The 26,019-nt window shown below is 42.0% G+C and overlaps 1 protein-coding gene across 10 annotated transcripts in view; it reads right to left on the bottom strand.

Annotated features, from left to right (window-relative positions):
- The window catches only part of CNKSR2 (connector enhancer of kinase suppressor of Ras 2), a 361,202-nt gene that overhangs the window by 58,733 nt on the left and 276,450 nt on the right, over window positions 1–26,019 (bottom strand). For 8 of the 10 annotated variants that reach the window (XM_090062378.1, XM_090062369.1, XM_090062423.1 and 5 more), the window contains 3 exons: window positions 22,393–22,460; window positions 9,301–9,401; window positions 6,425–6,965 (listed from right to left, as the gene is read on the bottom strand). In XM_090062378.1, the coding sequence (XP_089918504.1) occupies window positions 6,425–6,965; window positions 9,301–9,401; window positions 22,393–22,460 (710 nt within the window). The remainder of the gene's footprint in view (window positions 1–6,424; window positions 6,966–9,300; window positions 9,402–22,392; window positions 22,461–26,019) is intronic. The other 2 variants (XR_016444124.1, XR_016444125.1) reach the window with 1 other exon arrangement.

The following is a 26,019-nucleotide window of genomic DNA, read 5'->3' on the forward strand; positions in this document are numbered from 1 at the left end:
CTTCGAGGTGGGGCTAGCCAGCAGGCAGCCACTGCACTGAAACACCCTTATGCCCCAGCCAGGTGGGACAATGTCTACATATGTGCTGCTGAGGGAGTTTTTTACTCTGCAACAGTAAAATAAATATAGTACTTGTATTTACAAGCATGATAGTATTTGTATTTACAAGTACTTACAAGTACTATCCTGCTATGGAGTAAAAAACTCAGCATCAGCACATGTGTAGACACTGTCCCAGCTGGCTGGGGCACAAGGGTGTTTCAGTGTGGTGGCTGCCTCCCGGCTAGCCCCACACTGCTGTAAATAATAATAAATTAGCTTACTCCACCCTAATAGGGGAATACATGTAGATGCAAGTTGTTTACTGAATAGCTAATTAGAACAAATGTCCCGTGTAGATGCAAGCACTGCTACCAGTCTTCAGAATCTAAATCATTTAACTTTGGGACTCTAAGATGGTGCAGATCACACAGACTAGGACTTAGCAGTTACCACCCTGGAAACAAAGCATTATGGAGTGAAGATTCCTGGCTATGGATTAAAATCCCTGGAGAGAGAGACTGTATCCAGAGAATCTGACTATCTCTAGGGAACACTGCAAAACCTCTCTTAAATAAATGTGTCCCTCTATGGAAAGACTGACATATCACTGAAATTCCTCTAGCTGTAGACTTTAATAAATCAGCAGATATATAAATATTTGATACAAACACATTACTCTGCACGAGTCATGCACTCCACTGAACCTACCGGAAACTCCATTACTTTTGTGGAAAATAGCTTGGATCCTACACTAGTAGGGAGCAGTATGAAAACCTAAGATACTTATGTATCTAAGGGGGAATGCAGGACGTTTGGCCTGTAAGAAAAAGGGCCCAGAAAGCTTGCAGTGAGTGGCCTTGAGAGGCCAGGTGGGACAAGAACTTTGAAAAATAAGACGGTTTGAAAGAAAGAAGACTTTTTTTCATATATCCTCTCAAAATCCACAGATCTAACTACATAACATGCAGTTTAGGTATAAAAGATTTTCTATCTTTAGTCCTGAAGAAATCGTGAAAACATAATTTGATCAAAACACATTCTATGTAGAACTTTATGTACACCAGTGGTGTCCAACCTTTTTGGCAGACGTGCCACAGATTAGCTACTCTGATCCCCTTCTTCTGCCTCATCTTCTGCTTTGCTTTCTGCTCCCTATTCAGTACTCATGCCTGATTTCCTCTGTTTCTACTTCCTGCCTTGTGCTTTCTGCCTGATCTCCTGCTCTGCTTCTGCTTCCTGACCTATGAGCTGCTGTGCTGCTTGCCCCCTCCCTGATCTCCCAGGTACCACATCAGAGGCTGCCTGTGCCACTAGTGGCATTCATGCCACAGGCTGGCCATTTAACCTACACAGTCAAAAAGATGCTGCTAGAATTTATGTAGCATTCATAAGCTTACATACTTAAGACAAACTTGGGGATTTAATCATATAGCAGAATTATGTCTCCAGGAGCTCAGTGTCTGCTCTTTACGGTAGCAGAGACTCACATTAGTACTTCAGCAGTCCAACAAATGTTGTTTCAATGAGTAAGCAAAATGAGAGCATTCTTCCTAGCCGAGACAGTACGATTTTGCTCAGTTTGATACCATAAAAACTTACAGTTCTATATATATATAAAAGCCTTAACCCATCCGTCCATAACGCATTACATGCACTCTGTTTCGCTGACTGAAACAACCAATCAGAGTGCTCCAAGAGTGTTTGGACAGGAGACAGCGCAGTGGAGCGCTGCCATGATGGCAGATGCACAAGTGACAGAGCGGGGGAGAGGGAGAGGCCAGTGCTGCTCGCCTCACCTCCTACCCCCACTCTGGTGCCTGCAAGTGGTGGCACCAGAGCAGGAGGGAGGGAGGGAGGGAGGGAGGAGCGGGCTTGTTCCGCCCCTCCCCAGACTGGATGATAAGCAGGGGCAGGGCTAGATGTGAGGGACATGGAGAAGTGGGGCCCCGACAAAAGCCAGCAGGGAGGAGGAGGGAGGGAGAGAGGCTACTGCTGCTCCCCAGCAACAGCCCTAAAGTGGGGAAGGGGGGAGAGGATGGGGAGAGAACATGCCTTGCCCCGAAGCAGCTGGGATGAGGACAGGGGGAGCAAGCCCATTTGCCCCCCCGACCAGATGAGAAATGGGGACAGGGCTGGATGCTGCCTGCCATGATGGCAGGGAGTGTGTCGCCGCCACCCCGCAACCTCTGGGCCCCGACAGAAGCCAGCAGGGAGAGGGAGAGGAGGGGAGGGGAGGGGAGGGGAAGGAGGGGCATGGTGACAGTGCCCCACTGCCTGGCCATGCCAACAGCCAGGAGGCAGGGAGTGGAGCAGGGAGGGGAGGTAGGCAGAAGCGGGGTGGCCAGACCCGGAGCGCTGGGGTGGGGGGAAATGGGCATGGACTGTAAGTGGCAGGGGATCAGGGAACAGGCCCATACTCAAAGGGGGGAGGAGGGGAACAGGCCTGGACCCAAAGCGGGGGAATGGATCCAGACCCAAGGGAGTGGGGAACGGGCCCAGGCCAAAGGAGGGGGGAGGAAGGGAACGGGCCTGGACCCAAAGTGCGGGGGCAGGGGGTGGACAAAGACCTCTGTCCCTGCCCTGCCCCCCTGTCATTTTTGACAGGCAACTGACTAATGTATATATATGCCTCTTAATGGGCTTAATACTGAAGATCAGAAGAACAACTTTTCCTATACAAACCATTGCCATCTATCAAAATAAGAGAATAACCATGAAGTAATAAACAAACCAAAAATGAAGTAAGCTTTCTAGGGGCAAGGAACAAATTGTTTTGTCAAGAAGAAATGTAGATGCTCTTTGGTATCAAATGATAAAATCTATGTCAAAATACACACTGTACTGATGAACTTTAGGCCTGAGGGAGAATGAAGAGCAGTGACATGATGCATAACTGTCGAATTTTATTAAAACTGACTACAACGAGGCAAATCTGCAAAGGTTTGTCCTTTGTGATTTAATCAAAGAAATGTAATATTTTGTGCCATACCAATTAATAGATTATTCAATTGTAGCCTGCTGGTAGAACAAAAGAACCAGAGGATATTCCAAATAGGATACAGAAGTGTTCCAAAGGACAACCCTTGAAAATCATCTGCCAGTACAACAATCTAAGAGAGAAATACAGATATAAACATGTGCCACAGGAAAAACCTCTCTAGTTAAAAACAACAAAAATTACAGCACAATGTCATTATGGAGAAAGGAAATAAAAATAACAATAGTTCAATTAGAGCATGGTGGCACCATGTTAATGTGATATTAACAGGAGATAAAAATAAAGAGTGTGCACAAACAAAGATAAGTCCTAACATCTCAAAAAGGAAAAGGTACTGAACATTCTCAGTTTATCCTGACATGCCTTAGTATTGTAGCAGAGCTATACAACCTCCTGCTAAACATCCATTGTCTCACTGGCTCTTGCAGTGAAGTAGCAATTGACACAGAGGACAGATCCTTTAGCTCTGAAAAACAAAGCTCTGAATGCTTAAATTTTTCAGAAAATATAGAATAAGGGATTGTGTTTTCATTACTTGACTGTTCTTTTTGTATTTAATAATTGGAATTAAAAACAAACAAAAGGCTCAAAAGCAAACTTTCACTGACGGCATCTGAATCAAATGGTAACAGCTGCATAGCTCTGTTTCTTGTCCCTCACTCTCTTACCACCCCCAGCGTTGAAATCAGTAGAAATGACCAAGATTTAAACATGAACATCCAAATAAACACACACATACACACAGAATTATCCAACAGAATGGAATTAATTGAGATGGGATAAAGAGCATACAGTAAATAACTCCATATTTATGCTTTAAAAGCTTCATGTGATACCACACTGAAGAACCCACTGCAAAGATAAAGGTTCACCCGAACCCCTCTTTAAACATAACACAGTACAGGAGGGCTATGGATTGTTTTTAACTTTCTCCCTCTGTTCTCCCTACTGGCTCTAAAAGAAGAAATGTTCAGTTTTATTTTTTTTCTTGCTTTCTCAGGCCTGTGGAGAAAACAGGGACTGTGGTGCAACATGCACAAATGCTTCCATCATAACAGCAAAGCAAAACAGTTGTGAGAGCCGCTGTGTCACCCCAGTTGAGAAATTGGGATCCCACATTTCAGAATATGGCTGGCAGTAAAATTTCATCTTTCTCCTGGATACTGCACCAAAAATGCCAGTACTGCAAAAGGAACACTGTAGCCATAGCAACAAGCAGTTCAAGCTTCAAACTTTTCAACAGACTACTTGATTATTTTCTATTTTTACTTTTTGTGTGGCTTTAAATTCACCACAAGCTCTTTCCTCCTGCAGCTACTCGTTAATTTCTCAGAAATAATCTCCCTGCTAGTTATTTTTTGCTTAAATTAAGAAAACTGCCTCCCTTAAGCAGTTAGGCACATTCATTAGGGAGACCTCTTCAAAAAAAGAAATAGAATGTCATTTTTGGAGAAGATGGTAGAAACAAGAAGAAATCAGGTTCTCCCCATTAATCCATGTACTTTCCCATAAATTATTGATATGTGGTCTAAAATATCATAACACAAAAAATACAAGGAGTAAAATAGATTAGCAGGATAAACATTGCTATGCCCACTTTCTTTTGCTATCATGAAGTGGGAGGATTTTGTCCATTTTTATTGCTACAATTTACAAGCTCATTTGAAGGAGTATCCACTAGGGTAAAAATAGGGTAACACATTCCATCCTTTGGGTACGTGAAATTTTAACACGTAGTAAACTGTTTCAGACACCTTAAATTCACACACTTTTAGTAATCTAAATGTTCCCTCATTACTGTATGTTTTTGAAAGGTACTGGGGATAAGATGAAATGACATCTTGGGGTTTTTTAGGAAAAAAAACACATACCAGAGATTTAATTAAGGTCTGCAGAACAAACCATTTTTTCCCTGAAGGCCAGAAGCATATTACAAAATGTCTAGTATTTATCAATTAAAACATAAATACAGAGGAAAACTGAATCTGTTATGGAGACTAAAGGAATTAAGTCTACACTAATTCCAATGCTCCATAGTGCTGTTAGGTTGACAGTTTAATTGTTTTCTGTCATCTTCAACTTCCTTTACATTTTTTTATATCTTTGTATCTACAATTTTCACATTCCTCTTTCACTTCAGTTCTGCAGAGGGGGTCCCTGCCAGGTTTAAGGGACCCATATTAATAGCAGTTGAAGTTACAATGAAAGATTTGTAGATTATCTGCCCCCTTGGCCTCTACAGATGACTTGTTTGTAGCACAATCCTGTAACTGAGGCAGGCTTTATTTGCTGCCCCTGGAAACCGGTTGTGAACTGAACTTCTACAGCCAACATATGGACACTATATAACAAGGATGATGGATAGTCCAACAAAACAGATGGGTAAATTTATAAATGTGTGAGAGGACAGGGGGCTTCTTAAATCCCTGTTTTAGAGGCTTATTTGGATATTTTGACATGTAACAGTACTATCCACAAATGTGCCATGCTAGAAATGGTTGCTCAATATCAGACTGAATTTTGTCCCTGTTGTTCATGTAAATAAATACCTTTTGAGAAATTCTTTGTTGATATATTTTTTTTAAATCTTCCTTTTGAAAGTTCACATTAGAGACTGCTGGAAACATTCCTTGTTTTTTTTGTTTTTTTTTTTAACTAGTTTCAGATGTTTGGTTGTCTTATCAGGATTTTTTCAGCCTGAGCCCTGCACAGGGCAGGTTCTCAGACTCCTGAATTCAGGGGGAATTGTGTTATTGACTGGAAGGGAAGCTGGATCTTAGCCGCTCGTCTGAAAGCTGTGAATGTGCTAGTGGGAGGCATACTGAGTGGTAATGGAAAGGAAATAGAAAAACATAATCCATTAGCATCTTAAACTAAAAAATACTGGAAGAAAACAAAGGTAATTCTGTACTCTAAGCAGGGGTAGGTTAGGTCAAAGGGGGATGCTTATACCACTAAAAGGCTGCCCCCAGGGAGCAGGGCAGTGAGACCTACCAACTCCATTCAGTGGACACACTGCACCCCAAAACAGATGTAACATTGCTATTTTAGTGCAGCAGGGTGTATGCCAGTAATCTCTCCCAGAAAAGAGAGCTCATGCCCACACAAAGGCAGCCATGTTACACTGAGTAATGTAATAAATTCAGGTGGTGTAAATGTGCCATAGGATACCTCGGTCATCATCCTGAAAGATTTTAAGACACTGAACAGAGAGAAGATCAGGTCATTTCCACTGCATCTGCAGCAAGTGGGACTTGTTAAAATTTAAGGGAAGACTCTCTCTCTATATATATTATATATATAAAAACTTAAGAAAGAAATTTTCAATGTATAAGTTAATTATATAGGAGTGCCAAAATGCTACAGAGAATAAGCAATACTTACTTTTATCTTCTTGGCTTTCTTCTGCTGCTTTCCCTTCTTCCTCCTCCTCCTCCTCATCTACCTCTTTCTGTTGCACTTCTTCCTGGTGATCAGAGGCACTAACTGAAAGGCTCTGACAGCAGTGGTTGAACCCACTATCCCGAGGCAGAGTAAAACTCCGGGGTTTTCCCCCATTTCCATTTAGCACTTGCATTTTCTCACCCTCTACTAAAGGAAATGGACCGTAGTGATCCTGCAGGTGGCACTTTTGAGTCGGAAGAGTTGATTGCCGCCTGTGTTCTGGTGAGATTACGACTGAGTCAGAGAACACTGAATCCTCAAGGGGCAGAGTCTGAAGGTAGTGCAGTCCTGAGCTTGTCAGTGGTGTCTCTATTAAATCCTGCCAGGAGCGTCTCTGGCTGGCTGTTTTGCGGACAGGTGATTCAGTGGTGCTCCCAACTGCTTCCTGACGGAACTCTTCATGAGAAGACTGCGACTGGGATGTTTCCGTGGATGAAAGCCGGCTGTGCTTTGGCTCCACGTAAGGGCTTGCACAACTCATCTATAAAGTGAACAGCAGGGTATTCCTTAGATAGGCAGTATATTCAGATCTATTAATAACTGCCACAAAACTATTTTATTACGGGCACATCTACATGTCACCTTACGACACACTACAGTGGCAGAGTGATCACACGAGTCTACACATGACCAGCAGCTACTTTTGTCATAGTGGCGTGCTCCCCCATTTTAGTGTGCCACTACGGCAAAGTAGAGGCAAAATCTGATCGTGCACCACATTCACGGCACAGTACGGGCGGTTACGGTGCCATGCTTTAGTACTTCCAAAAGGAAGTACTAAAGGACAGAGCTATAGCAACATCACAATATGGTGATGTGTAGATGCACCAATTAATGACAGTATCTACTTCAGTCACGAGGGAACAAGTTACAAATCTAAACCATTTTGTCTTGTGTGTTTGTATTTTCAGATGTACAGAGTGCATCTATATACTGACATAAATACTATGGTTCAGACTGATCCCCTCATTCTTGTTGAATAATCCCTACTCTGCCAAACAGATCCACGGACTCTCGTGAGACTATTCACTACACTACTAAATAGGTACAAAAATGGCTGAATCTGGTTCTACACTAAGGAGTGAGTACTGCCTACCTTCAAGGTGACTTTTCACTATAATCTGCACATGTTTTAGGATGATGTTGTCATACCTGGATCTAGCCCAAAGATGAATGGTTTTGGTAAATTCAAAAATGGTTTATCAGTTCACTCCAGGGAAAATACATTTTCCCATTTACATTTATATACATTGTTTGCACTCAGATAATTCAAAAGCTTCTAAAGCTAGATACTTCAAAACTTGGCCTATTTTATGTTTTATTTTATGCAACTTTCCAAGATGAACTGGTTAACAATTTCTTAGAGCGCAGACATAAAAAAAAACAAACCAGGATGTTAAGTGATGCAATGTGTGTGCATGTTTATTTTAAAGTTAGAAAAGAAGGAAAGCTTCATTATCTCATTGTATTTTTTTTTACTCAGCCTGAGTTCTGATGTTTTCCTTGTTGCTTTCTGTGCTACCTCAGTTTGTTTCCCAGTGGCAATTTTATTTTCTGTGTACGTGCCTTCATCATGCATGCTATGAGTAAGAGGTTTGCAGTCTGGCCCTATATTAAAACTGGATGTGAGAAGAAACTGAAAAATATCTGTAAGTGTTTTAATTTATAAATTTTGTAGGTGACAAAATAACTGTTTCTGTTGTTTGTATGTTAGCGGAAGACTGAAAGTTTTCTGGAATCTACATATGCATTTTGACGCTGACACTTATTTTGTGCCATGAAGAATCTTTGATCTGGAAGTGTAAGTTTGGGCTGCAGGTAGACAGCTACTCATTGAGTAGGCTCTGTTTTGCACAGAGTAGTCATGAACATTTTTTATAACTTAACCAACTTTTTCTGGTGAGCAAGATTATAGATCCTCCTAAATCTGGGTTATGTGCCTACTGCTGAAAGTAGGAGTGTTAGTTGTATTTGTATCTGAAAATATTCATGTGCAAAGATTGTCCCCTTGGGTAAGTTCTGATGCTACTGAGTTGTATTGTTTAAGGAACAATTTCAGTAAAGCTGTGGGTTGAAAACTACCAGAAGGTTAAGTGATGTTATACATGTGTATGTTTGCTTTTGAGCAAGAAATGAAGGAAAACATCCTTATCTCACCTTAGTTTTTCACTCAGCCTTACTTTCATAAATGCTTTTCTTGTTGCCTTTTATGCTATCTCAGTTTGTTTCCCAGCGGCACTTTTCATTTTTGTGTGTGCGCCTTCAGTCCTTGTTCATGTCCATGGAATGATAGTTTACTCTCTCTGATTTTTTACTCTATGGAGGCAAATAGTTTCCTTTCTCTCTCTGTAGCTATACAAGATGTAATTATTAAATCACAGTTTCACTTCCTGCCTCTGGACAAGATTCTTTCCTTATTAACAACTAACAACTTCTTCCTTATCACTCTCACTCCAGTAATCCAAAAAACTAATACTACCTACAGTTTCATGCTCTGGATATAAACTAATATTTCGATTAATTTCTGGACAGGATTGTTTCCCAACAACAAGAAATACAGGCTTCAAATGAACAACACTAAATTTAGAAATGTACATAATCATTAGAGAGCCTTATTTTGATCAGAAAAAGATTAAAGGGGAGTTTTATTCATCTTACAGGGGCTGACTGAATGCCAACATTTTAATCAGAAATCGATATAGTGACAACTGTTCTTTACAGCAGTTTGAATGTATTAAGTTTTAAAAAGATTTCAAGCAGGTAAAAATAATACTTTTCACCAAACATTTTCAATTAAGTAACTGCAGAGGACTTACAGAAGGAGGTCGTGGGTATGTGTCATATGGAGGCGGTGGACTGTCTTGTTTGGGTGTTGATGGAGTGTCTGCTTCTTCCTTGTCGCTCTCACTCCAGTAATCTAAAAAGTTGTAAGCAAGTTTTTTATGCATATGTACATAAAATACCAAGTTAATGAAAAGTTCAAGCTAAACAGTCATAGAATCACAGAAAATTAAGGTTCGAAGGGATGTCAGGAGGTCACCTAATGCAATCTCCTGCTCAAAGCAGGACCATCCCCAACTAGACCTTCTCAGCCAAGGCTTTGTGTAGCTGAGTCTTAAAAACTTCCAAGGATGAAAATTTGACAGCCTCTCTGGGTAGCCTGGTCCAGTGCTTTACTATCCTCTTCATGAGAAATTTTTTCCTAATATCTAAACTAAACTTCCTTTGCTGCAACTTGAGACCATTACTCCTTGTTGTGTTATCTGCCACCACTAGGAACAGTCTAGCTTCATCCACTTTAGAACCACCTTGCAGGTAGTTGAAGGCTGCAATTAAATCCCCCTTCAATCATCTTTTCTCTAGACTAAATAAGCCCAGTTCCCTCAGCCTCTTCTCATAAGTCATGTGCCCCAGCCTCCCAACCATTTTCATTTGCCCTCCAGCTGACTCTCTGCAATTTGTCTACCTCCTTTCTGTAGTGGGAGACCCAAAACTGGACATGGTACTCCAGATGTGGCCTCACCAGTGCCAAATAGAGGGTAATAATCATTTCCCTCGATCTACTGGCAACACTCCTAGGACCTATTGACAACACCCAGGATGCTGTGAGCCTACTTGGCAACAAAGGCATGCAGTTGTTTTATATATAGCTTATTTTTCCATTGTAATCTCCAGGTCCTTTTCTGCTGCTTAGCTAGTTGGTCCTCAGCCTGTACCGGTGCATGGGATTGTTCCTTCCTAAATGCAGGACTTTGGACTTCTCCTTATTGAGCGTCATGAAATTTATTTTGGTCCAATCCTCCAATGAAAAGACAAATCTCAGATACCACTGCGAGTTAAGTCTTAGCAAAAAGCTGACTTTATAAATGATAGCCAGTTTATGTATGTATAAATAGAAGAAAAAATGCATTTCTTTTTCTTTTTTTAGATAAATCTGTCATCATTAGTAGAATTTGCGATGTTCTGAAACTATATTTCAAGCAGAAAAAAGTGAAAATATAATCTGCACTAAAATATCACTAAGAAACTTAATTAACATTAAAAATATCAAATTAATCAAAAACATCTATAACACATCTGAAACCATTCGTACTTCCATGAATTTCCTCTCTTCTCCAAGTACACCCTACCACTTAACAAGTCTTTAAAATGTAATTTTCAGTAATAACCACTTGTATGCAATTTGTTTTATTAATCTGTTCATAAGAAACCTATCACATCAGTGTCCATGGATGAATTGCAGAGGATAAGATAAGCATTGGTTTATGCAATGAAAAATGTCTTACTGATGTTTTCGGAAAATCAGTGAAGTGATCAATAAATAATGAGGCAAATCCAATAGGTGCAATGAATGTGTAAGTCCTTGAATCAAATTCAGTGGTGGTGCTTATTGGTGACATCAGTTTTAAGCTTTTCATATAATGAAGTCTAATTTGTATCAATTTGATATTTAAGAAATGGAAAGAGAATAAAAAAGGAAGTTATAGGAGGGTATAGGATTGAGTTAGTGCTTTTGAGCCATAATTAGGGCATCATGCAACTAGGGTGTAGCAACCTGGGCAGCCTAGGCATCAACTTCTGGGGAGGGACAGAAAAATATCACCTGCTGCTACAGCCATACAGCGGCATGGAATTAGCCATAAGTTATTGCTACCCCAATGCGTCCCGCTGGCCTGGGAGCCCAGTTGCTTTGTTAAATTTTTGCTTTGCACACTTATAACTTAAACCTTCTCCACCCCAACATATGTGGAACAAAACTTAACTTTGTCACAGCTGGGCACTGCTTACCTTAATTTCACCTCTATGTAACACAAGATCAATGGCAATGCAATTGTTTTGTACACCTGCTGACTGCCAAATCAGTTCAAAGTAAACAACCTTTACACAAACACAAACAACTTATATTACTATTAATATTACCACTCAATTTCTCTCTGTATCAAATCCTGGTATTTAAGGAAATCATTGTATTATAGAATAGTTTGTTCTGTTTTTTAGAACTTGACAAAACAAAGGTCCAAATGCAGGCAGCACATGCTACTTTGCTTCTTGGATACGTGAAGAGATAATGAATGATTTCTGCTTTAACAGATAAGCTATTTAAATCAACAAAAGATTGAAATGTTAACTTTAATTACCCATATTATACAGCTTCCACTTGTATGAATTTGGTTACTGTATTGTCCAATTAAAAATACATTGTAGCCAGTATCATGTTCAGGGATGTAAAAGGTGCAACAGAAGATACATACTTTTAAAAAGGAAATAAAAGCTAACTGTAAAGCATGCTTCCCCAAGTTATGATATGGTTTTAAATGCTAATAACATCGGGGTTAGGGTTTTTTTTTTGTTTTTATTTGTTTTTAAGAATAAATAGGGCTGTACGAAACAGCTATGTTTTGTTTCAGTTTTGGAATCAGCCGTTTCAGAGGACTGTGATTCATTTCTGTGTTTCAGATCACTGTTCTGTTTTAATTCGGCTGAATCTGCTTCGGCGTTTCGACGCTGATTCAGAAATTTGGATTGGTCAGGGAGAGGCAGGCCCAGCTGGGTGACTGCAGGTTCTCCCACGGCTCCTCTGGCTGTGCCTGCTTCTCCCCCGGCAGGGGGAGCTGCATGAGTAGCCCCCATGGCTTCCCTGCCCCATCCCTTGCCCGGTCCCAGCATCCTGGCACATAAAAGGTGGGGGGGGAAGCCCCGCACTCACCAGCTGCAACAGCAGTAATCAGGGCCTCTGAGGGCTTCTAGCAGAGCCCCCCTGTGCAGCACAGGGCAGTGGGGGGCAGTAAGGATTGCCTCCCTACCCCACTCCTGGCACCTGCACAGCAGCTGCCCCACAGTGTGGGTGCAGGACGGCTTAGCATGATGCTGGGGCCACTGGGGCTGAGTGGTGCCAGGCTCTGTCTGACTGCTGGAGCCATCCCAGCTCCCAGACAATGCATGGCACCCTGCCAAGCCATGCTGCACCCTCATGATGTAACAGCTGCTGTGCAGGTGCCAAGTGGGGGCAGTCAATCCCCACTGTCCCGCACTGTGTAGAGGGGCTCTGCCATGAGGCCTCAGAGGCCCTGATTGCTGCTGTTGCAGTTGGTGAGTGTGGGGCTTTTTGGTTTTTTTTAAAGTGCCAGGACACTTGAAAGCACCCGGAGGCCAAGAGGTTTCCCTCACGTAGCTGAGAAATGTCTACTTAAAATACTTGAACAGGAATACAGTTTTCATGAACCATACATTTGAATTAGTACACAGAAATCCACAAGAAATTTCTTTCATATAAACAGAGACCTATACTCTGAAAAAAGTAATTAAAAGTTACAAGCTCTCTATTTTCTCTCAAGTTTCTCAAAAAAAAAAAAAAGATTGAAAATGTTTGCATACAAGTATTTGTATGTTTGTGACAGAAAAGGCTGAGGAAGCTGCTGATGGTGAAACATTTGTCAGCAATTCCACTGCTGCATATGATTGTTGCTGGCTTACAATACAAATATTTATTCTGAAACTAAAATTAAGTTGTGGCTCAATGCTTGTGAAAAAAAAAATGTTTAAAAGTGCTTAAAACTGAGTAAGTAAATAAAACTTGATACTTTTTTGTGCAATGAGATTTGTCTGAGTGGCTCCAGTTTCAGCCTTTGCAGACTTTGAGGAAAAAAAAGAAAATAATCTCCCTTTAAAAAATGTCATGACACTTTATCAAGAGTGGGATTTCTGGCACCAAAGTCCTGCCACAATTCCATTGTAAGTAACTGACTACATTCAGTTAACTTGCTGTATTTATTTGAATCCAAGACAACTCTGAATTTAAGATGACCCCCCCAATAATTAGATTCTATACATGGAAAATGTATAAATGTGTTATAATTTTTCACATGTAGAATCTAATTATAGAAGGGTAGCCTTAAATGCATCTCCACTTACTGGTGCAGGAGGGCAAGCAGTGGTAGGGCACAGCTGGCAGGGGAGTCAAATGGTCTGACCCCTACCCTTTGCCCCTTTTGTACCTTACCCCTTGATGCTTATTTCCCCACTACCACTTGCCCCCATGTGCTTGCAAGCCCCAGCACTTGCCTCCCTTTCCTCCACCATGGGCCTGTAACCCCTGGCATCTGCCCCACCTACCACTTGTTCCCCCTCCTACCTGGTCCCTGCTGCAGCCTCTGTCCCTTTGCCTGGCCATTTTGTGTTGCTTACCCGTTGGCTCCAGCTTTAGCCCTGCTCCAGTCTGGTGCATGGAGCACGTGGTTGCTCTAGTTCTAGCCCAGCTTTGCAGCAGCAGTTGCAGCAATGCCATCTTTGATCCCTGCTGTTGTGTGGCTGGATTGGGGCTGGAGCAACCATGTGCTCTGTGGAGCCAGAGGGTAAGTGGCAACAGGGGTATGGATGAGGGAACAGAGGCTAGGGGGAGCAGGCAATGGGGGAGGTGGGGGCAGAGACAGTGGTGGGCATTGGCTACAGCTCCAACTCCAACTCAGGTTGGGGCCAGAATTGGAGCTGCAGCAGCTGCCTGCCCAACCTGTACTTGAATCCAAGATGAGGGGCTTTCCCCCCCCATGTTAAATTGGGGAGAGGAGACTTATCTTGGATTTAAGCAAATCGATAATATTAAATGTTGTTAAACTGCTGTCCTATTTTTCTGCATAGGTGAAAACATTTAAATGGTGATCAAAGAATAGAGCAAATTTCAGAAGCCCTCTGAATGAATTATGTTAATTAAATATAAGCTGTTATTGTATTTTAGTAAATACTTTCTATTTATATGAAAAACGCATCTCTCCCCTCATTTTTATACTATTGGAAAGAAAGCAATTTATTTCTCTACAGAAGTGTCTTGTCAAATTATTAACATTCACTATATTTAACAAGGAAAATGATAGTCATATAAAACTTTGCTGCAAAGATTTCACTTGCAGAAAGTCATGTTTCCACTAGTCTTACACCCACAGTGTAGTGATTCGTGCATCCCTGAAGTACTTGAGATATATTCTTGCACAGCAGATCCAGAAGCATTCAGTGCTTATTTGAAATAGGTTTGACAACCACCTCTGAACTGTTTCTATGGTATTATATGTTGCTGTTGCATGAGACTTACTTAACAGAAGTAAAAAGATTGTTTGGAAAAAAAAAAACTCCAAACGTAGTTCACACCTGGAATAACCACTAAATATAATAAATTCCTGCCTCAGAGTTTCATATAATTTAAGCAAGATATTATTTTATTAACCTAATGCATTCAATAATTAGAGATATACATTATTCATCAACAAAGTAACCCTTTTGTTGCCATCCAAAGATGGCTCCATAGGGGGACTTAGAACCTCTATACTCCAGTAAGTAAGGAACCTGAAATTAAGCTTCCCACTATTCACATCTGCTTTCACTGCTAGACACAAATATACAAACAGAAAGGGTTCAGCTTTGCCTGCGTCCACACAAACTCAGCCATAGGCAATGGTAGGGAGGTACCAAACAGCATTCAAGAGAAAGGACAATAGTGATTTCCTGTTGTAAGTGGCATCTGAACTCAGATATCTTGGAAGCCATTTTAAGCTGACATAAGATGAGTTCTCATGTAAAATTTCAATAGTACTATAAACCCTAACAGGCTGAAGCCACTTCCATGATTGCTCAAAGTGACTAGGAAGGGGAAGCTGGCTCAAAGTGAAATACTCTGAGTGATCCCCCTTTCTAGATAGATGGTGCAGGAAAAGCCTATGGACAACATTGCTCAGTATTTTCTCAGTCATTTTTTTTCTGTTTTAGTGTGAGACTGTTTGGTTGGTAATGAACAATCCATAGGAGGCCTGAGGATTGGAACTTTATTTCCATACCTTAGCTGGTAACATTGTCCATTAGCTTACAACTGTTAATGTCTGTCAAACTGTAGGGACACTATGCTACTGCCTCTCCTACAGCAGATGATTTTCTCATTTTGGGGTAGGCTTTTGAAACAATCTTACAACTTTTCTCTTTTCCTTCTTAAATATAACTGACCTCCTCTTCTGATCACTTCACAGGTCCCAGGGCCAGACTTAAGGAATGTTAGTGAAATGACTCTTAGGCACAGTCCCTTTTTTTTTTTCACTGTTCATTAAGAGGGTATGGGGGACTTTGTTCTTGTTGCAGGGGAAGCATAAGGCCAGTTATTTGTGCTGGGAGGGAGGTGTGGTCTGTATACCCCTGACAACACTGTTTCAAAAGATATGTTGATTAAAATGTGGCCCTGGACTTGGAATGGTCTACTGAACGTTTCCTAGAAGAACTCAGGCATAGTGGTTTGAGCAGATTTCTTTAAGCAATGACACAGGCCTCATACAGACATTCAGTTTCTTCTGGATGACTTGCTGCTCTCCCAGGAAAAACCGTAAGTGTACAGATGTTCGGGCTTTTTCTCCCAGAGTAAACATGGCTGCTCCAGGAGAAAAATAACCTGGGAATAACCAGGGTTAAATCATTCCTGGCAGAGTTCTGCTGGTACAGCAAATGTCTGTACATGCTGTGGCTTCTCTCAAAAGAACACAGTCCTCCAGCATCCCCCACTTCCTCCACAGGGAGATAGTGTTGTTCCCTTCTCCCTGTCTGCACAGTGCCAGCGCTGCAAGGTCTCCACTCTTCAGGGCCTTTGGGTAAGTTTCTCCACCAGGAGAACAAACCTGGGAGAATTCCCCAAGCTGGATAAACAAGGGAACCCAGCTGTTTTGATGGGAGCCCAGACCCTAAAAGTAACTGGATTTACACACAGATTTGTGTGGGCAAGAGGATCTACTGATGGAGATCTGAAGGCTTGACTGGGTGAAGGAGTATAAGAATATTATACTCAGGCATGCAGGGATAAAGTCAGGAACGCCAAAGCACAATTGGAGTTGCAACTGGCAAGGGACATGGGGGGTAACAAGAAGGGTTTCTACAAGTATGTTAGCAACAGGAGAAAGGTCAGGTCCTTAACTAAATGGGCAATGCAGACTAGTGACAGATGATGAAGAAAAGGCTGAAGTACTCAATACCATTTTTTACCTTGATCTTCACAGACAAGGTCAGCTCCCAGACTACTGCACTGGGCAGCAGATTTTTGGGAGAAGGTGAGCAGCTTTTAGTGGTGAAAGAGCAAGTTAGGGACTATTTAGAAAAGCTAGAGATGTAGAAGTACATGGGGCTGGATGCAATACATCCAAGGGGGCTGAGGGAGTTGGCTGATGTGATTGCAGAGCCACTGACCATTATTTTTGAAAACTCATGGTGATCAAGGGAGGTCCTGGACAACTGGAAAAGGACAAATATAGTGACCATTTTTAAGACAGAGAAGGAGGAGAACCCAGGGAATTACAGATGGGTCAGCCTCACCTCAGCCCCTGGAAAAGTCATGGATCAGATCCTCAAGGAATCTACTTCTAAGCAATTGGAGAAAAAAAAGTGATCAGGAACAGTCAGCATGAATTGACCAAAGGCTGGATCATTGGGATCAGAAGGTAATAGTCAATTGCTGGATATCTAGTTGGCAACTGGTATCAAGGGGAGTGCCCCAGGGGTCAGTCTTGGGGCTGTTTTTGTTCAATATCTTTATCAGCGAACTGGAAGATGGAATGGAGTGCACACTCTGCAAGTTTGCAGATGACACCAAGCTGCAGGGAGTAATAGATATTTTGGATGGTAAGGCTAGGATTCAGAGAGACCTCAAAAAATTGGAGTATTGGACCAAAAGAAATCTCATGTGGTTCAATAAGGAGAAATGCAAAGTCCTGCATTTAGAACAATCCTGGGGACCAACTGGCTAAGCAGCAGCTCTGCAGAAAAGGATGTTGGGGTTATAGTGGAGAGGAAGGTAAATGTGACCCAACAGTGTGCCCTCGTTGTGAAGAAGACTAACGGCATTCTGGACTGCATTAGTAGGAGGACTGCCAGCAGATCAGGGGAAGTGATTATTCCCCTCTATTCAGCACTGGTGAGGCTATATCTGGAGTATTGTGTCCAGTTTTGGGCCTCCAAAGGATGTGGACAAGTTGGAGGGAGTTCTGTCAAAGACAACAAAAATGGTATGAGGCCAGGGCACTTCATTTATGGGGACAGGCTGAGGGAACTGGGCTTATTTAGTCTGCAGAAAGGAAAGACTGAGGGAGGATTTGATAGCAGCCTTCAACTACCTGAAGTGTAGTTCCAGAGAGGATGGAGGTGGACCATGTCTCAGTGGTGACAGATAACAGAACAAGGAGCAATGGTTTCAAGTTACATCAATGGAGGTTTAGGAAAAACTCTCTCACTAGGAGGGTGGTAAAGCAATGGAATGGGTTACCTAGAGAGGTGGTAGAATCTCTATCCTTGGTGATTTTTATGTCCTGGCTCAACAAAGCCTTGGCTGGGATGATCTAGTTGCGGGTGGTCTTGCTTTGAGCACCAGGTTGGACCAGATGACCTCCTGAGGTCTCTTGCAACTCTCATTTTCTATGATTTTATGATTCTGTGACTGGTGGCAGCATCTGAGTCACTGAGCACTGTGCTGTGATTTGGTGAGGGATGGTGTTTTGAATTATGGTATCTGACCTTTTATGCACCCTAGCAGCAGACTGAATTATACCACAAAAGGCAGAAAACAGGTGGTAAGCAATGCAATGCTTCTACAAGTACTAATGCAGGGCTTCCAACTTCTTTATGTAAGAGAAGGAAAACCCTACATAACTTAAATAAAGAAGCTAAGCATTAATTATTCTTTTTAATGGATGGGAAAACAAATGTGGAAAGGTTAAAAGGACTTGTCCCAGGACACAAAGCAAGATTAGAACATACAGTACCTTTTTTCCCCCTGTCATATCTATGTTTAATTCACTGTGTTATGCAGCCTCCCCTTTACCGGGGTCTCTGCTTTTCTGGCAAGTGATCAGACTTGGTGTTCCACAGGGAAATCAGATTTGTCTGCAGGCCTCTGGAGAAGTCAGATTTTAGCAGTATTAATGTAATGTGGAGCATCTTAGCCCAGCCCCTGGCATGGGTCTGTGAGAACTCCTGGTGCTCTGGTGAAATGCTCAAAGACTGGAAGAAGGCCAATGTAGTGCCTATCTTCAAGAAGGGGAGGAAAGTCTATCTGGCAAACTACAGGCCCATTAGCCTGACCTCTGTCTGGGGGAAGGTCTTGGAAAAGATTATCAAAGAGGCCATCCTTAACAGACTGGCTGACGGCAACATCCTGAGGTATAGCCAGCATGGGTTTGTTGTGGGTAGGTCTTGCCTGACCAATCTTATTTTTACGACCAGGTGACCTATCACCTGGACAAGGGAGAAGAGATTGATATCATATATCTTGACTTTAAAAAAAGCCTTTGATCTGGTATCCCACGATCACGTCTTGGCAAAACTGGCCAACTGTGGTCTCAGCCTCACCACGATCCACTGGCTGGGGAATTGACTCCATGGTAGGACCCAGAGGGTGGTGGCTGATGGAAGTCAATCGTCATGGTGCACTGTGACCAGTGGGGTCCCACAAGGCTCTGTCCTAGGGCCTATTCTATTGAACATCTTTATTAATGATGTGGACATTGGTGTCAAAAGCGGACTGGCCAAGTTCGCCGATGACACCAAACTCTGGGTTAAAGCACCCACACCTGAGAACAGAAGGGTGGTACAGGCAGACCTTGACAGGGCCAGGAATTGGGCGGATGAAAACCTGATGGTGTTTAACACCAAAAAATGTAAGGTTCTCCACCTTGGGAGGAAAAACCTGCAGCACGCGTGTAGGCTCAGCAGTGCTATGCTGGTTAGCACTACAGATGAAAGGGACCTGGGGGTTTCATAGTTGGTAGGGTCAGAAGGGACCTGAGTGGATCATCAAGCCCGACTCCCTGCCATAGGCAGGAAAGAATGCTGGGGTCAAAAGACCCTGGCAAGGTGTCTATCTAGCCTCCTTTTAAAGACCCCCAGGGTAGGAGCAATCACCCCTTCTCTTGGAAGTTGGTTCCAGATCCTAGCTGCCCTGACTATGAAGTAGCACCTCCTGATATTTAAGCCTGAATCTACTCTCCATCAACTTATGGCCATTATTCCTTGTTACTCCCAGTAGTGCTCGGGGGAACAGGGACTCTCCCACTGCCTGCTGGTCTCCCTTGGCCAGTTTATAGACAGCCACCAGATCCCCTCTCAGCCTTCTCTTGTGGAGGCTGAACAAGTTCAGGTCTTGTAGCCTCTTCTCGTAGGGCCTGCCCTGCTGCCCCCAGATCATGTGAGTGGCCCTCCCGATGTTGTCCACATCCATCCTGAAATGTGGCGCCCATAACTGGACGCAGTAGTCCAACTGCAGCCTGACCTCCTTGGACCTGCTCGTGATGTATCTGTGGATGCATGACAAGGGGCGGTTAGCCTTCCTGACTGCATCCCCACATTGGCGGCCTATGTTCATCTTGGAGTATATAATGACTCCAAGATCCTTTTCTGCCTCTGTGCCTACAAGGGAGTTCCCCAGCCTGTAGGTATGCTGCTGGTTCTTCCTCCCCAGGTGCAGCACTTTGCACTTGTCAGTACTGAATCCCATCCTGTTCTCATCTGCCCACCCGTACCCTGTCCAGATGCAATTGCAGGCTTTCCCTCCCTTCTAGCATGCCCACTTCTCCCCACATCTTGGTGTCATCTGTGAATTTGAACAAGGTGCTTTTCACCCCCTTGTCCAAGTCACTGATGAAGATATTGAACAGTGCAGCCTGAGGACCGAGCCCTGGGGGACCCCACTGCCCACATCCCTCCAGATCGAAAATTACCCGTTCACCACCACTCTCTGGGTGCCCTCCAGCCAACTGGTGACCCATCTGACTATGTAGGCATTGAGACCACAATCTCTAAATTTTTTAGTGAGAATGGGGTGAGAGCCAGTGTCGAAGGCCTTCCTAAAGTCCAGAAAGACTACGTCCACCACAACACCTGCGTCCAAGGATCTTGTGACCTGGTCATAGAAAGCGACTGGGTTGGTCTGACAGGACCTGCCTCTAATGAACCCATGTTGGTTGCTCCTAAGCATTACTCCCCTGCTTGCTCCTCTCAGATGTGCACCTGCATAATTTTTTCAAAGAGCTTCCCCAGGACCGAGGTAAGACTAACAGGCCTATAATTTCCTGGGTCCTCCTTCCTCCCCTTTTTTGAAAATAGGCACCACATTGGCCCTTTTCCAGTCCTCTGGCACCTGCTGATTTGAACACATCCAGTTCCACCAGAAGTTCCCTGACTAGGTCCTCTCTGACCCTGGGCCTAGCTGTCCACCAGATGATTGACCACAAGATGAACATGAGCTTTCAATGTGATGCTGTGGCTAGTAAAATGAGCAGAACACTGGCCTGCATCCATAGATGCCAGATGTACTTGGCCTGTGGAGAAGCTTGAGAGAGTGCAGAGGAGAGCCACGTGCATGATCAGAGGTTGGGAATACAGACTTTATGATGAGAGGCTGAGAGCCATGGAACTCTTCAGCCTGAAAAAGCTCAGCCTCAGGGGTGATCTGATGGCCACCTATAAGTTTATCAACGGTGCTCACCAGGATCTGGGGGAATGTCTGTTCACCAAAGCACCCCAGGGGCTGACAAGATTGAATGGTCACAAACTCCTCCATGACCGTTTTCAGGCTGAACATAAGGAAGAACTTCTTTACTGTCCAAGCCCCAAATGTTTGGAATAGACTGCCGCCTTAGGTGGTTCAAGCACCTACCTCGAATGCCTTCAAACGACATTTGGAAATTTATTTTGCTGGGATCCTATGATCCCAGCTGACTTCCTGCCCCTAGGGAAGGGGGCTGGACTCGATGATCTTCCGAGGTCCCTTCCAGCCCTAGCGTCTATGAATCTATGAATCTTAAGCTTTCTTCTCACAGCTTCCCATGAACTGTTTGCCTTTCAGGAACTGAAAGGCAAGGCCATCATTAGGCTGCTGTAACAGAAATCGTTAATGCCCTAGGATCTTTGAAAAGTGCCTTGACAAGCTGTAAATCCTAGTGAGCTATGTAAGAGAGTATATCTTTTCATTTAAAATGTCTAAACATTTTTACATTTCATATTTCTTCTATGATTCACAGCTCTGGGCTTTATGTGCCTCAAAGGCAAAAACAGTCTCACAGATGAAGGCTCAGCAATGTAAGAGGAATTATAAACCCTGATGTTCCAATTTAATGATCCATGGGTGGAGAACACATCTCCACAAATTTTTTATCATCAAGGCTACTCTAATTTTCTTGGGTCTGCTGCCATATAAAAGACAGTATGCATTCATAAGACCAGGTGGGCAAATATAGCTTTTCTGTGGCCTTGTGCAACAATTTTACAAGATTTTCAATAGAAAGCTATATTTGTATCATGACGAAATGCTACCCCATTCTCTTTTCTACTTTCTCCAATTATTTCTAATTTATAGCACTAAAGATCATGCCATTTGATAGACTCAATTTTTTTACATTTATTTTTTTATCCATGAATATTAGTTATGAAAGCTAATGTTATGTGGATAGGCATTGCATAAGGACAGTATTGATTCTATAAATCTGCCACTCTTAAAAATAATGTGCTATATCAAATGGGTTGATAAAGTCACACATCTCAGTCTAATGGAAGCAGCAGAAGTGTAAAAAATTGAAGCCTAGCATTAAAGTCTTTATGGTAAGCAAATTAAGTCAACAGGCTTTGGAAGAATTTTTTTTGTTACTAATACATACAGAATTGCTTCCTCCTCTCTGATCCGCTAGAAATCAAACATCAACCTCCCAGTGAAAAGGAACCTCCTTGTGATTGAAGGGGGAAAAAACAAACCAAAACAAAAAAACTCCCCAAAGCTGCGAGACCCATTTGTGACTTTTTTTAGACAGTGGGAATGAACCTATAAGATATGGAAAAAAGAATGGTTCAGCTGAGATAGAGAACTGAATGAAGCAACCAAAATAATAAAAAAAAACCCACTGTACCTTGTTCCTGTTTGATCCTCTCTCTCTCTGCATAGCCAGCAGCAAGCATGTTAATTCTGTTTAGCCATCTGAAATTATATTAAAAAAAGGAATGATACTAATTCAGCTTATTAACTTGGGGACTTTGCTACTAAAATGAAGTTATAAGCCATCTGAAGAAGATACAGGACACTGTTATTTTACATATAAGACAGCTGTTTTCTGTGATACTTTTATTCATGGTGACTCCAAAGATCTATAATTTTGCTGCTGAACAAATTGTTTCCGTACCAAAGATTCTGTTTCAAATAGAAAAGCTTAAATGATGGCAAACGTCTGTAAAGTAAAAGATTTTGAAATAATTAAAGACCTATTAAACTTACTGCTCTCACATGTGCCACCATACCAATACACCCACTGTTCTGAATTCTCAAGAACAAATGCTGTTTTAAGCAATACTTTAAGGCCTGATTTGGCATCTTAGCAGGGGAAAAGATCAGAACCAAGTAGTCAAAAGAATAGGTTTACTTCTAAACAGACAGGGAGTGTTTAATTATGAAATTATGTTTTTCAAAGCTTACCTACAGTGCAGAGTACAAAGAGCTGGGACTACATCAGAACCTGCTTTTGTGTTTGAGTTGAGAAGGCAAAGGGAGGGAAAGGTAGTTGCTTCAAAACACAATTCATGTTTGACACTAACCTCTACTTAGACCTGAAAAATGTATTTCCATAAGCGAAGTGAATTAAAAAAATAAACTAGTTATTCTCTTCATTTAGCAAGGCTGTCTATGTTAAAAACAGACATTCAGCTGCCTGTAGCTATACATTGCTTCAACCTGCCCTCTAACCCCCAGGGGGCTTTCAGTGTATTCATTTTCCAACTGTTCACTCTATATCAGCTCCTCCATCAATGAGGTTTTAAACCAACATGACAACCTCCCATTGGTAAATCTGGAATTATTTACTCAAGCCATACCACTGCTGAGTTTTAGCAGACCTTGCTTTTTATGCTAGTAGTTTTACTACAGTTTCATTGCAGTTTTAGTAAGCTGGCAGTTTTAGTAAGCTGGCATATAATAAAATGAGAAGGACAACAAAAATTAATATTTTTCTTATTGGAAGAATGTATTCACAAAACTGCAAAGGATGGGCTTTCTTTGCATACTGTATGGAAGCACGCAGAATCTTTTATTTTCCCCACAAGTGAAGATAGCATCCTTTGCAAGTGTTCTCAAACATGAAGTTTCCAAGGCATTTCAGTGGGTGGTAACCAAGCCATCAGATCATGATATTCAGTAGCTCTCACTGAAATAAAGACCATGGTGTGTGGTGTTTGATAATTGATAGGGTCCATCAATTGCTCTATGTTAAGAAGAGCAGTAACAACACTACTCTTGCTGCAAGGATGAAACATCTGATATTAACAGCTAATGCTCCCATGGGAGAGACAGAAGAAAAAGAAGACAGAATGAAGGAACCTAAACTTTCAGGTACTGTAGTTAATAGCTGCTGTACTTTTAAAAAAAATAATTGGAGTCTTAAGGCAAAAAACACAAATCAACCAATCCTGCCACGTAGAAGTAGTCACATCTTAAATCACCAGAAGAGTGCCATCCAGGCTTTACATTAAATTCATCACAAAGGCCCGGGAAAGAGTCCTACTTTAGTTGCCTGCACTGACATAGCCATTTCTGCCCATGGTATATTAGACAAAAATGATAGAGCCTTGTTTGTGACACAAATGTTGTCTCCAATAACTAAATGATATTACCTACTTTTAAAGCAGGTAATTTTGTTGCCAGAAAATGTTGCTTACTGGAAATGCAATCTCATGACAAACTTGAAGAAATACAGCGTATTGATCCACAATTACTGATTTAAAACATCTAATTATCAGTTCCATGATTTGGAATACTACCTACTATAGACTCCTATACAAGCGGAACAAATGCAATTCTCTCCTGCATGCTTTAATAAAGCAAAAAAACTTAAGGACCATTTCTTCCTGAGTGGCTTGTAAATTTGGGTGCTAAAAGGACAATTTTGACTTCTGCAACTTATTTGATAATATAAAAAAGACACTGCACATAAACACGTGGTCCCACAAGCAAAGCTCCTTTAGCTATGTTAAATTTCTCAGTAAGGATCAGAACACTTTTGTGTATAAGCAGTGGTCAGAATGAAACCTGTTGCAATAGACTGTAGGGGAAGTTGTAAAACCTTTCTGAAGAAAATAAAAGGAATAAAATACTCCATTATCATGGAGAGATGTTAGGGGTTATTAAGTTACAAAGACAATTAGTATTCATTGGCACAGATGTATAATGTTCTGTTACAAATATGAAAAGATATAGTAAAAATATGCTTGAAAAAATTCTGAAAATTCTGTGATACAGTCTACCTTCCCTGGCTTGTACGCTGGATTTTCATAATCAGTGTTAATTCAGAAGGGGGGTAGGGGTGGTGTTTGCCTGCCCTGGCTCTGTGACTCTTAAAACAACACTAGTTGGGAACTGTTTCAGAAGTCCTGGTGTGGTAATGTTGACGGACCATGAGCTCTGTAGGGTTGAGATGGGGGTGATTCCAGCACCGCCTCTAACTTGGCACCTGGGGTGGGTGCCCCTCTCATTCACACCTAGTGATGTTGCTGCATATCCCTTGCAAACATCTAAAGCAAGGAATTTTGTGACTGATCTCAAAACTTTGTGTATATTAATGTCATATATTTAATAACTTTTATATAAAGTTGCATACATCAAAATGAATTATTATTTTACCTTATTCTACACAACAGAATATGTAATGTTCAGAGCCAGAAAACAAGCTGATGCCCTGAAGGGTCCAAGCGACAATAGTAACCATTTGTACTCTCACCATAATACAGAGATGCTATTACTGGAAATTTAAAGGAGGTCTGGAAGTCTTTAAGAAAGATTTTAATATGGCTAATTCTAAAATTATACTTTTCCCCTTTGTTTTGGTCCGAAGGGAGTAGCTGTGGGAGGAAGATGTTTGTAAATATCAAACACTTAGCTAGCTTCCACACGGCAGAACATCAGCACAGTGGGATATGAACACAGACATTCAGAATACTATCCTGCCCCAAATTTACCCATGATGTGGCTTTTAGCCCTGAAGATGGTATTTTAACCTAGCCATAACTGTCTGCTTTGACAAAGACATAGTTTTCAAAAGGGGAAAAATGTTAGAGGTAAGCTAAATGTTGATCTTATCAACCAAGAAAGAAGAGCATTTGTCTTTAAGTAAAGGATCAGGTTAGCAAATACATAGTAAATGCACCAAGAAGCATAAAAGACGATCATAGGCAAACAGGATTAGGACATTAAATAGAAAAGTAAGGCCATGCCTGTACTAGGAGCTCTTTAATGGTATAGGACAGGGGTAGGCAACCCCTGGCACAGGTGCCAGAGTGTGGTACATGAAAGCATTTTGCTTGGCATGCATGCCTTGGGGCAGACAGCAGAGAAGGGGCCAGGGGTGCAGTGCCATAACAAGGATCGGGCCCCTTACAGCTCCTCCCGTCCGTCCCTGGCATACCAACATCTTACAAACTGGGGTTGCAGGTGTTTTTGGCACTCTGCCCAAAAAAGTCGCTGACCCCTGGTAAAGGAATATCTACTGTGAGGA

This window comes from Crocodylus siamensis, chromosome 1 (genome assembly GCF_052110815.1).
Source record: "Crocodylus siamensis isolate JL-2025a chromosome 1, ASM5211081v1, whole genome shotgun sequence".
In the NCBI taxonomy this organism is placed as follows: Eukaryota; Metazoa; Chordata; order Crocodylia; family Crocodylidae; genus Crocodylus; species Crocodylus siamensis.